General features: G+C 34.1%; 1 protein-coding gene across 1 annotated transcript; it reads left to right on the top strand.

Annotated features, from left to right (window-relative positions):
* The first annotated feature begins 409 nt into the window (after positions 1 to 409).
* LOC112755754 (trafficking protein particle complex II-specific subunit 120 homolog) lies at positions 410 to 8,475 on the top strand. The gene is made up of 10 exons (XM_025804048.3): positions 410 to 1,009; positions 1,731 to 1,937; positions 2,088 to 2,270; positions 3,071 to 3,174; positions 3,798 to 3,857; positions 4,221 to 4,509; positions 4,866 to 5,149; positions 5,254 to 6,131; positions 6,942 to 7,874; positions 7,974 to 8,475. Exons 1-10 carry the CDS (start codon positions 599 to 601, stop codon positions 8,192 to 8,194), a joined length of 3,570 nt encoding a protein of 1,189 aa, XP_025659833.1. The 5' UTR covers positions 410 to 598; the 3' UTR covers positions 8,195 to 8,475.
* The last annotated feature ends 4,470 nt before the right edge of the window (positions 8,476 to 12,945 follow it).

Below are 12,945 nucleotides of genomic sequence, written 5' to 3'. Positions count from 1 at the left end.
ATTTTTATACTAATAAAAATATCTTTAATTTTTTATTAATAAAAATATCTTCAAATAATTTAAGAACATGCCAAAAATATTCACTTATATTTAGAAATTTGGTCTATTAATAGAAATACGTACTCAAAGTCTCAAACTCACTTGCTAATGTCAATTTTATTTGTCACACAAAAATTTAATTTATTGCATCACTCTTTTTTATTAATGTAGAACGTTAGTAATAGGGCATAGACTTTCCATACTCAATTAAGAAGTTGTGGGTTTGAGTCTCCTATCTTTTTAAATTTTAGCCAATGAATTATAACTTAAACGGTATATTCTCCCCATACTCAATTAAGAAATTTTAAAATAATTTAAAAATATTTTATAGTAACAATTTGAGAATATCAGTCCCCTACAAAATAATTCAGGGTGCATTTTGGTAGTTTACCCAAATATATTTATGGTAATTGTACTCGGAGACAAATAGATTAGAAATTCTGAAATTGTGAATGTGAATGCGGAAAGAAATTAAGAAAGAATAAACAAGAAGCAGGGGAGAACTAAAGTAACCTAACCAAACGAAACCAACCGGAAGATCCCGTGCGGTGCGGTGGTAATGGAACCGGAAGTGAGCATCGAGGGCTCCGCCATGATCCAGGTGGCGGTTCTCCCCATCGGTCCGGTCCCCCCTAACTCCCTGCGCGACTATTATTCCATGCTCCTGCCACTCCACACGATCCCTCTCTCCGCAATCAGATCCTTCTACACCGAGCACCAGAAATCCCCCTTCGCTAACCAGCCATGGGACTCCGGTTTCATTCGCTTCAAATTCGTTCTCGGCGGCAACTCTCCGTCTCCGTGGGAGGACTTTCAGTCGCACCGCAAGACCCTCGCCGTCGTCGGACTCTGCCATTGCCCTTCCTCCCCTGATCTCGACTTAGTCATTGATCAATTCAACGCTTCCTGTAGGTCCTACTCTTCTTCGCTTGTGCATCGTTGCTTCGCCTTCTGCCCCAACGATTCCCAGGTGATTCTCTTTCCCCCTCTCATTTGATTCTCCGGTGTGCTTCTAATTCTAGCTGAACTTACTTGCCACCATGATCCAATGAGATTTTTTAGTCTTTCCAAAGATTTAGCATCAAATGAACTGCTTCTGATTCTGTTTTTCTAAGCGTTAAAACATAAAACTGCCTTACTGCCTTAATATGTTCAATTTTGAGGGATTGAGTCCCGATGAATTGTTTAGTTTTGGAGATGTTTTTGTTATTGGTATCAATTCACCGTTTTGATTTTTTAGTATTACATAGCGCAAGTGACACAGTTACATTTGTTGCTATAATCCACTAGGATTGATTCCTTGCTGAATTTTTTCAGTTTTGGAAAGTTTTTAAGATTTGAGAAGTAAGTTCTTGATCTACGACTGTTATTGGATAATTCTATGATGAAGAGGTTTTTGAGTGAAGAGAATGAAGAGGAGTGTATAAATTTATTTTTAAAAAACTAATAAAAATAAAATGGCACATTCTCCTACATAGCTATCTATGAGAGTGAATCTTCATCTTTTTACCATAGCATGCACTTTATTTATTTGTTTAATTATTTATTATCTTGTTTGCAATTTAGTGAGAAATGGATAAAAGGAGTAGTGTATTTGTTTATCTATTGACTATTGTTAGCAATGTAACAGAGAAATATGGATCTAGAAAGAATCTTATATGTGTTGTTTCTGTTGTGTTATGTGGTTGTAGCTTGAGGAAGGAGGAAGGCAAGGGGGGAATTTGAGGTTGTTTCCACCTGCGGATCGTCCAACATTGGAGTTTCACCTCCACACTATGATGCAGGAAATAGCTGCATCACTGCTTATGGAATTTGAGAAATGGGTGCTACAGGCGGAGTCTTCTGGAACCATTCTCAAGACACCACTGGATTCTCAAGCCGGTCTCAGCTCAGAGGAGGTCCATGTTTAGGTGTCCTGATTTTGTATTTTTGGCCATTTTTAGTGGTGTTATTTATATTTGATAGTGGGCATTTTTTCCCTTTCTTTTCCCTCTCTACTTGTTTTGTAGTTCAGTTTGATTGATCTTTAGTAATTTGTGGAAACACAGGTTATCAAGGCCAAAAAGCGGAGACTTGGACGTGCACAGAAGACAATCGGTGACTACTGCTTGCTGGCTGGATCCCCAGTTGATGCTAATGCTCATTATTCTACGGCATTGGAACTTTGTAGGTTGACTGGGGATTACTTCTGGTATGCTGGAGCATTGGAGGGTAGCGTTTGTGCCTTGCTGGTATTTTCTCTTCTTTCTTCTTTGTTTTCTTTTCATGTTCCATTCTTGAGAAATTCCAAGTGGTGGGGAAGATTTTAGTTGAAATTTATTACTATTTCCAGTTCCCTTTATCTATCACTTTTAAGGGGAAATTTTGACAAAATTTCCTGTTTTCTGTTTTCACATCCTGTTTTTTCTTTTACCTTTACAAAATTCTAAAAACAGAAAACATTGAAAATGAATATGAAAACGTAAACCAAATGCGCCCTTAATCATTTATTTTCCAACTTTACGCTTTACGTTTTATAGTTGATCCAAGAACATAAAATGCCATTAATAGAGCAAAGTTGATTTAACTAGATGTTGAAAATTATATAAAGGTTCTGGTAAAGAAGTCTTGATTTTAGGTTGTGTAAGTCTTATGCATCTTGCTAAAGTATAAAGAACTTTTAACTTCATTTATATTGCTTCTACACCAGGTGATATGATTTTATTAGATTGTTGTGGTATTCTTCTGGTATGCTTTGTATTTTGAGCTTTGTGTATTGTATCTCTGATTGCATGTTAATGGTTTTTCAACACTTATCATTTGGTGATTAATGTTGCAATTTGAAATCAGATTGACTGATTAAGAGGATGCACTATGGCAATATCTTATTGTTTATATGCCTACTTTAATAACATGTGCTATGAAATGAGATGTAGTGGCAATGCATGAGATAGGAATATACATATGATGACCATGATTGTAATGAAATTTGTTCATCTGACTATTTCTAGTTTAAAATCACTATTTATTTCACTTCATTTTGTTGTATCAGATTGACCGTATGGGCCAGAAAGATTCAGTGGTTGAGGAGGAAGTTAGATATCGTTATAATAGTGTCATCTTGAATTACAAGAAGTCACAAGATAATACTCAACGGTAAAACTTCTGCTATGAGTTTTAATTATCTGATCTCTTTAACACATTCTATGAGTTTTAATTAACAAGTTAATACTCAAAGTAGTTCCTGAACTTAAAATTGCCCCAAATTTGTCCCTCAACTTAACTGCGGTTGTCCTTGAGATACTTTCCAATGACGAAGTGATGACGTGGTTGGATGGAGGCCACGTTGGAAGTCACGCTAGACTGATAAAACGTCGTCGTTTCATTTTTGGCGCCCAAATAGAACATAAACGACATCGTTTAGGATATTTTGAAGGGTTTTAACATGTTGGAGTTAAAACCCCTCAAAATACCCAAAAGGACGTCGTTCATGTTCTATTTGGGCGCCAAAAATGAAACGGCGATGTTTTACCAGTATAGCGTGGCCTTCGTCCAACCACGTCATTATTTCACCACCAAAAAGTATCTCAAGGACGATCATTGTTAAGTTGAGGGACAAATTTGGGATAATTTTAAGTTCAGGGATGACGTTGAGGATCGACTGCACATTCAGGAACCACTTTGAATATTAACTCTTTAATTAACTGATCTCTCTAACACATTCCATGAGTCAACTCTCCGCTAAACATGTTTTTTAATTATTTTTTTCTCTGCTGCAGAGTTTCTCCCATAACTTTTGAACTTGAAGCTACTTTGAAATTAGCAAGGTTCCTTTGCAGGTAGGTGGTACTGTCGTTTTACTATGTGATGGATGTGCCATCTTGGTTTATTCTTATTTTCTTGTAGGAGGTGCTTTGTCGGTGCATTATGAATGTAAAATTAATTAACCTTGGTATTTCTTCAATAAAAAATATGTATTGTTTCCAAGTCCTTGTGAATTTTGATTTTTGACTTTCAGAAATTAGATCAACATTTCTGTTAGTACTTCGTAAATTTATATCTGATTAGTTAAAACAGTTAATATATCTTTGCTTTGTGTTGGAAATTGTTTGAGGAACTTGTAGTGTGGTACTGCTTTAATCAATGTATTTCCATTGTTTTATTCTTTCTAAAACAGCGATCTGTATTCTCTCAATCTGCAGGAGAGAGTTGGCCAAGGAGGTGGTTGAGTTGTTGACCACTGCTGCCGATGGTGCTAAATCTTTAATTGATGCAAGTGATAGACTTGTATTATATATTGAAATTGCTCGTTTGTATGGTAATCTTGGGTACCAGAGAAAAGCTGCTTTCTTTTCTAGGCAGGTTGCTCAGTTATATCTTCAGCAAGAAAATCGATTGGCTGCAATTAGTGCTATGCAAGTTTTGGCAATGACAACAAAAGCGTATCATGTTCAAAGTAGATCCTCAATATCAGATCATTCTCAGAAAAATGTGAGTTTACAACACTGAGCTATCTATGCACCATATCTCTTTTGAATATTGAACTGCCTAGTCACACAGGCCTTGCTTTTTTAAAAAGATATATGATCATGTTATGCCTTGGATGGATACATTTTGATTTGAAACTTGAATTTTCTTACTTCTACACATCATGTGTGCACTACCTGAACCTTCCCGGCATCTTGTTTTGAATTTTAAGTACATCATATAAATTATTGAAGGTGAAAAATCTAGCATGAAAGCTTTGACTGAAATTAGAGTCTCAAAACGACATTGATAGATTGAAGAGTTTTTTCTTAATAAAATAATTCATTTTTAATGTAATTCATACCATTAATTATTCACAGAAGGGAAATGGAGATGGCGGGAAAACTTATCACCAATCAGCAGTTTCATTATTCGAATCTCAATGGAGTACCCTCCAGATGGTTGTGCTGAGAGAAATTCTGCTCTCTGCAGTTCGTGCTGGAGATCCTCTTACTGCATGGAGTGCTGCAGCCCGACTTCTCAGACACTACTATCCTCTAATAACTCCTGGTGGTCAAAATGGCCTTGCAAATGCCCTTTCAAATTCAGCAGATAGGCTGCCACCAGGGACACGATGTGCTGATCCTGCTTTACCTTTTATAAGGTGTTTACTCTGTTAAAGATTTAATTTCCAGTTCGACAATTTACATCATGACTATTCAATACAAATGGACAAAGGGTAACAGTTTGTTTACTAATTGTTTTCAGGTTGCATTCTTTTCCGCTCCTCCCGATACAAATGGACATTGTAAAACGGAATCCAGCCAGACCAGACTGGTGGGCAGGTTCTGCTCCTTCAGGTCCATTCATTTATACACCCTTCAGTAAAGGAGATCCAATCAATGTCAAGAAGCAAGAACTTATCTGGGTTGTTGGAGAGCCTATCCAGGTCATGGTGGAATTGGCAAACCCATGTGGCTTTGATTTAAGGGTTGACAGCATATACCTATCTGTTCATTCAGGAAACTTAGATGCTTTTCCCATGAGTGTAAAACTCTTGCCAAATTCATCGAAAGTGATCACCTTATCAGGCATTCCAACATCAGTGGGGCCGGTTACAATTCCTGGGTGCATTGTTCATTGTTTTGGTGTTATTACTGAGCATCTTTTTAAAGAGGTTGACAATCTGCTTCTTGGGGCCACCCAAGGGCTTGTCCTTTCTGACCCTTTCCGATCTTGTGGATCTCCAAAGTTGAAGAATGTAACAGTTCCAAATATTTCTGTAGTTCCACCACTTCCGTTGCTGATATCACGTGTTGTTGGAGGTGATGGTGCCATCATTTTATATGAAGGTGAAATTCGTGATATATGGATAAGTCTGGCTAATGCAGGCACAGTTGCAATTGAGCAGGCGCATATTTCACTGTCAGGGAAAAATCAAGATTCTGTGATTTCATATTCTAGTGAGACTTTAAAATCTTGCCTCCCTCTAAAGCCTGGTGCTGAAGTGACAATTCGTGTGACCTTGCGAGCCTGGCAGGTTGGATCAGTGGATGTTGATGCTGGTGGTGGGAAGGCTGTCTCTGGAAGCAATGTGAGGCACATCAAAGATGGAAGCAGTCCATCACTTATGATCCACTATGCTGGTACCACTTTAAAAACACAGATTCTGATTGTTTCTTGCTTTCTTCTTCATCAATTTATCTTTTACCTCCTTTTTGGTGGTGTTAATGGCCCTTTTAGAGTTATATATTTGTCAAATATGCATAGATATTCTCAATGTAGCCATGTAGGCTTTAGTTTTGCAATTTATACTGTCTGCTCCCATTTCTTTGTACCTTTATTTCGATCCAAAACATGAGACTAATCACTCTGTGGTAGTTGCATCAGAACATGCTAAGATGAAACGTTATATTAGTGGACCTCAACATTTGAATCATTGTCATTCCCCTTTTTCAATTTTCCCTTGTCTTCCTCTCCTCCAGAGATGCCAACTTATTGGTGCATGGCTGGTCCATTACACGTCAGTGTGTGAAAGTCACAGACAGAATATGACACACATCAGACATGCATCCAATATTAAGTATTGATATCCCATATTTTTTTATTGAAAGTACTAATCATATGTCCCATGTGAGGAGCTTACAAAGTGGTAAATATTTGCACCTTGATGCTTGTAAATTTTGAATATATAGACATCTTGAACAATTTTTAATATACAAATGGGTGTTTGTATTCTGCTATTAGAAGAGTTAGTGTCTCTGTCCATGTTGTGTCAAGGGTCCATGTCAGTACATGTGCTACTTAGGTTACATCGGTGTTCTCTTGTATATTATTCCATCATGGGCAGTCCATATATGTGGATAAAATAAGGTTCACTATGGATCTTCCAGCATGTGGCAGATTGCATTCTTTATAGGAGAATGATAATAATACTCTTTCCATTTTTGTTTCAGGACCACTTCAAACCACTGGAGATACTCCAGCAAATGCATCTACTGTGCCCCCTGGCAGACGCCTTGTTGTTCCCTTGCAGATTTGTGTTTTGCAGGGTTTGTCTTTCGTAAAGGCTCAGCTTCTTTCAATGGAATTTCCTGCCCATGTCGGTGAAAATCTTCCCAAGGTTGATGATCTAGATTCCACAGGACATTTTGACTCTACAACAAACATGGACAAATTGGTGAAGATAAATCCTTCCAGAGGAAGTTGGGGACTGAGATTTCTCGAACTCGAGTTATCTAATCCAACTGACATTGTGTTTGAAATCAATGTCTCCATCAAACTAGACAAATCTAGCAACGAGGGAAATCATTCTGTTGATCAGGATGCTGCTGAACACAGCTATCCTAAGACAAGAATCGATAGGGATTGCTCGGCAAGGGTTCTAGTGCCACTCAAGCATTTCAAATTACCTGTTCTTGATGATTCCTTTTTCATGAGGGACAATCAGGCAGATGGCAGAAGCACACCCTTCTCTCAAAAGAACACAAAAGCCGAGCTCAATGCTTGTATCAAGAGCCTTATCTCCAGGATCAAGGTCCGGTGGCATTCGGGACGTAATAGCTCTGGCGAGTTGAATATCAAGGACGCGATCCAGGCAGCATTGCAGACATCAATCATGGATGTCCTGCTGCCAGATCCACTGACTTTCATGTTCAGGCTCACTGGACATGATGTTGAATCAGAAAAACCTGATCCTGATAAAGAATCTAATATCGTCGAATCTTCTGCTTCCAGAGGTTCAGTGATTGCACATGAAATGACGCCAATGGAGGTTCTGGTTCGTAATAACACAAAGGATATGATCAAAATCAATTTCAATATTACATGCAGAGATGTAGCTGGGGAGAATTGTGTCGATGGAACCAAAGCAACTGTTTTATGGACAGGTAATGCCCATAATAATTGCTTTCCACTTTCTGCAATTGGCATGCATTTGTAAACTTTTCTAACACTATTATGTTTTTGCTATAATCAATGTTTTTCAGGTGTTCTAAGTGACATCAGTGTGGAAATTCCCCCACTTCAACAAATCAAACATTCTTTCTGCTTGCATTTTCTTGTCCCGGGAGAGTACACACTATTAGCCGCAGCAGTGATTGATAATCCAAGCGACATTCTACGTGCTCGTGCAAAGGCCACCTCACCATCCGAGCCAATTTTCTGCCGGGGACCACCGTATCACGTTCGTGTTCACGGAACTGCTTGACATTTTTTGTCTATGAATACGATGTGAACTTCATGAGCTTATATTTTGTAGATTTAGGGTGTTATCATTTGTACGAGTTTTTCATATGATCCCCCTGGGTTCTTCTGATTGATATTTCTTGGAGCTGTGCTCTCCAAATTAAGAATCCAACTGAAGACATTGAGGTTTCAACTGTAAATCATGTCAAATTCGATTGTGCTGTGATGCGATAGTTGCCAACATGCTCAAATTTATTATTAAATACACAATTCACACACTAAAGGTTATTAAATCTCATCTCAGTCTTAGTTGGAATTTGAACTTGGTGTATCTTTTTTTTTTTTTTGGGTCAGGGTGTAGCTCTTTAAAAGGCAGTCAAATCTATGATATCATCCATGCTTCAGTTGCGGGTCATGCATTCTTGTATAGATAAGTTTACTGGTTGGGAGACAACGGTCAATCCAATAATCCCAAGTAGTTAAGAGTTTATTGTTTCAGAGTATTGGACTTCCATGAAACCTGCTGCATATGTTAAATATTGCCACTACACCAAGCCTTGGCCCACACATTTTCTTGGTATTGGATAATTTAGATACCCATGATTCGTGGGCCTATTTATTGTTGGTTTTCCAAAAACAAAAAACGGAAAATACTCAGGCTATGTTGGTCAATACTCAATATGTCTTTCGAAAATTATTTCAACTTTCAACTCTTTTTATATATTGATGATAATATGGTTTAAATTTAAAACCTCGAAGGTACGAGCTGAATTCCTTGTCTTTATATTGTCATAACCTTGCAAACGCCCTTATTTAAAATTAACATTTAGACCCCAATGCCCTACTCATAATGAATTCTTCCTCTAATCAATAATAAACTAAAACACCTCTAGAGAATCTACCACAATTTCGCATCAAAACGAGACTTTGATTGTAATAAAGGAAATAGTTAGCAAATGTTTTGAGTGTATTTGTTAAGGACACTTAAAATAATAACCTTTTTATATTTTTAATACATTAATATATTCAAAATTTATTAAAAATATAAAAAAAAAGCTTAAATTTTTTAAGATATTTATTAACTAAATCCTTTAATTAATTTTTCTTTTAAATTCTGTAATGGTTCAAGTATCTAAGGTTTTGATTTTGAATATGACAAATTAGGGTGTGAGTTGCTTTCACTGTTGTTTTAGTAGAAGAATTAATTATTTACTTTTTCATTATAACTTGCCAATTGCAAAAGTTACCACAAATTTAAGATTGGACCATTTTAATTAGGAGAGTCTCTAATTTATTTGGTGGCACAAAGTTGAGGCATCATTTAATTCATAACAAGCAACCAACCGAAATAGCAGCTTAATTGTCACACACACACACCCTTTTTCAACAAGGATAGTAGCATGTGAAATAGACTCTCTTTGTTTCTTGGGAAAAAAAAAACCAAAAAAATATAAAAATGTGAAAACAAATCAACTTTTGTTATTTGGTGACTTTGAAACTACGTAGTGAATTGCCACGGAGTCTTCATCATTAATTGATTTTCATGTTTAGTTGACTTCATGGAAATACTACAATACAGGACCATCAATGTTTTGACATTTTACCAACTTCCATTTTTTTTGGATAACCATGTTTAAAAGTTAAAACAATAGTAACATATATATCAAGCTACGTGTCTTGTTATATTAGGTAGCTTTTTAATTATTGTCCACCTTGAAGAACAACAGTGTGGACAGAATTTGTTTTGGAGAAAAGAAGGAATTAATAGAAACAGATATTTTGAAATTGTTTCTATCTTGTAATAATTTTCAACATTATTTTTATGTTATATCTCGTGAATTATCTTTAAATTAGTTTTTGTATCATTAAAAAGAAGGATGTGAAAAACCTAGCTATACTATTGTGCTTGGTTGGTTAGTTTTATTTGCATCTTTAGAATATTATTGATCAACTTTTTAAAAAATAAAAAATTAATTAGTATTAATTCAAATATAAAGTAAAAACAAAGAAGAAAAATACTAGACACTTAACAGTTTTTAAAATAAAATTTTATAAAAAAAATAGCTGATATTGACTCATCATCAGTACTCAGTTACATATTTTTAAATCTATTTTAATTATTTAGCATAGTTTTAGTATATGTAAATTTATCTATTTTTCAATCAATAATTTTATAAATATTAATAAGTTAATTATATTAAAAAGTTAAAGATAAAACATTTTAACCTTTTTAAAAAATAAAATTAACTATAATAACTTGTCCGCCTCATACTATAGAATTTTGGTTCTCCTAACGAGACTCTTGGTTTAAAAGCAAAAAGGACGAAACAGAAGTTTCATACATTTAATCATCTTTATTTTAGTTTCTGCTTTCCTTTTGTTTTTGTTTTTTTTGTTTTTTTTTTCGGAAGTCTAGATCGAAGAAACTCCCTTTTAATGATATATGGTACTTCTTGCACGGGGCATAAATATTTAGTTTTAGTTCATGTGATGGAAGTACTTTTTTTTTTTTAATTGGTAAGAAATTTTTTTAATGGTGCATGGATGTTAATTAAGCTTTGATCATGACTAATCGAATTGACTATTGCTTTCTTAGGTTTTCTTGTCATTGCTTTCTTAGTTGTTAATCATTACTTTGAAGAAATATAATTATCATTATGATTTGACCCTCGATAGTAGATGATGGATCCTCTTAGGTAAAAATAAAAAAGTTTCAGGTGGCGGAAACATTTATATCAAGCAAACTTAAAAGCTTTAGACGTGGTCTCCCTTTCAATGTGTAGCATGTGATCATAACAATTTGTATCAACACTAAAACATTTGCTTATTATAATATATATTCCATATATAATTAATATTTAAAATAAAGTGACACGTTATTTTTTCTATAAAATAGAAATTATCTTGCCGTTGTATTTTTTTTATATATATTTTTATATTTTGTCCACTTTCAATTTCTGATGTTATATAAATGGTAGATATGCACAACTAACACCTTTGAGGTTTACGTGTCCATGGAAAAAGACTTAATCGTCTTCTTCAATTTTGATATCAATTAAAAAAAAAAATGTGTGATTATTATTCTTTTCTCACATTTCATTGCTTTGAAGCCATTATGATGTTCTTGGATACTCATGTGAATATGTGACGAAGGTTTTTCCAAAAAAAAATAAAATAAAATAAACTATCAATTTAAACTCTTGATATTTATTTAAATAAATAAATAAACTAATTAATAATTACTTTTGAATATTTTTTTTTATTTAGTCATACATACACGCACTTAACACACATTAGTGAAGACTCTTCAAGTACAACCCACTTATTGCTGGGATTTAAACCTGATGTAGTTATCTAGGAGAAAAACTATCTAGAAATAAATTAAGAGCAGTTGAGTAAGATATTTGTACTAATAATTATACTTGATATATACTAAAATTAGTTATTAGAATAGAATATATATTAAAATATAAAATATATATTTAAAATTAGTTAAACTACAGATATATTTATATATAAATATTATAATGACTAATTTTGGTGTGTAAAATAACAATTTTTTTTTACTAATGTCACAATATATACGATTGAATTTCTTTTTTTTTTTTTTACATTAACACGATAATAATAATAATAATAATAATAATAATAATAATAATAATAATAATAATAATAATAATATCTAACATGTAAGGTTAAAAATGTTGGTTGTGATGGGTGTCCATGGTTATAGGAGCTGAGGGAGGCAGAAAAATGGCATTGAGAATTAGGTCACTCTCATTGGTTGGGAGAAGGGAAACAATATAAGGCCATATCGTTACCTAAATGGACAGGGAAAGTGACCCAAAAGAATATATTATAAGGGAATTAAAATATGTTACTTTGAAAATGATTGAATGTCCAAATATCAACCCTTGCTTCCTATCAATTCATCAATAATATGACATGCATGGTTAAAATTTAGTATAGCACTATATCTCAACTATAGGGGAATTGAAATGTTTTCCTTATTATTAACCTTCAATTTTGTGTCACATTCTAATTCTAAGTTTTCTAGCTTCTTCTATACAAATGCGGAAGTTTCATTCCAAATTCACATTGACCCTTTATCTTCTTTTGTTTAAAACCATATTGCAACATTTTATTTTATTTTATTTGTTGGGTCATCGTGATGAAATTTCATTGTTATTTATGTACTTATGTATCATACATCAATTAATTTCCTATCAATTCATCGCTGTTTTCTCCCACGTGGCTTTATTGTATTCACTACAATATTCTTCCCTTTTCTTTTTGAAAAAATATATGGAACCAATTCCAAAACAGTCAAGAATAGAACAACTTAATTAATTATAAATATAATAATTAGTTTTATTTATTTATGATTTAAAATATTAGTTATTAAATGTTTTATCACATTCAAATTAGGAGGAGATACGTTCAGTATCATTGCAACGTGAATCACGGAAACTGATTCAATTAGCTTCCGTCTTTTCACCCTCATTTCCTCTCCAAATGCCTAAAACATGATAAATCAAAAAACAGATTCAGGACCATCCAATTTATAAAAAAAAAAAACATCATAATGCCTAGCATAAACACCATTCACATAGAGATTTTGAATTCATCCAAAAATATTTGACTGAAATCATCTTGGTTTCTAGCATTATTGTTTCTTTTTTAATTTCCACACACATTGACTAATTTATTTGATTATTTCTATGTACATATTATCAATTATTAACTATTGATGATAATGATGGGAAATAATTA

This window comes from Arachis hypogaea, chromosome 6 (assembly GCF_003086295.3).
Source record: "Arachis hypogaea cultivar Tifrunner chromosome 6, arahy.Tifrunner.gnm2.J5K5, whole genome shotgun sequence".
Classification (NCBI taxonomy): Eukaryota; Viridiplantae; Streptophyta; class Magnoliopsida; order Fabales; family Fabaceae; genus Arachis; species Arachis hypogaea.
This window is presented reverse-complemented; position numbering and strand designations above follow the sequence as displayed.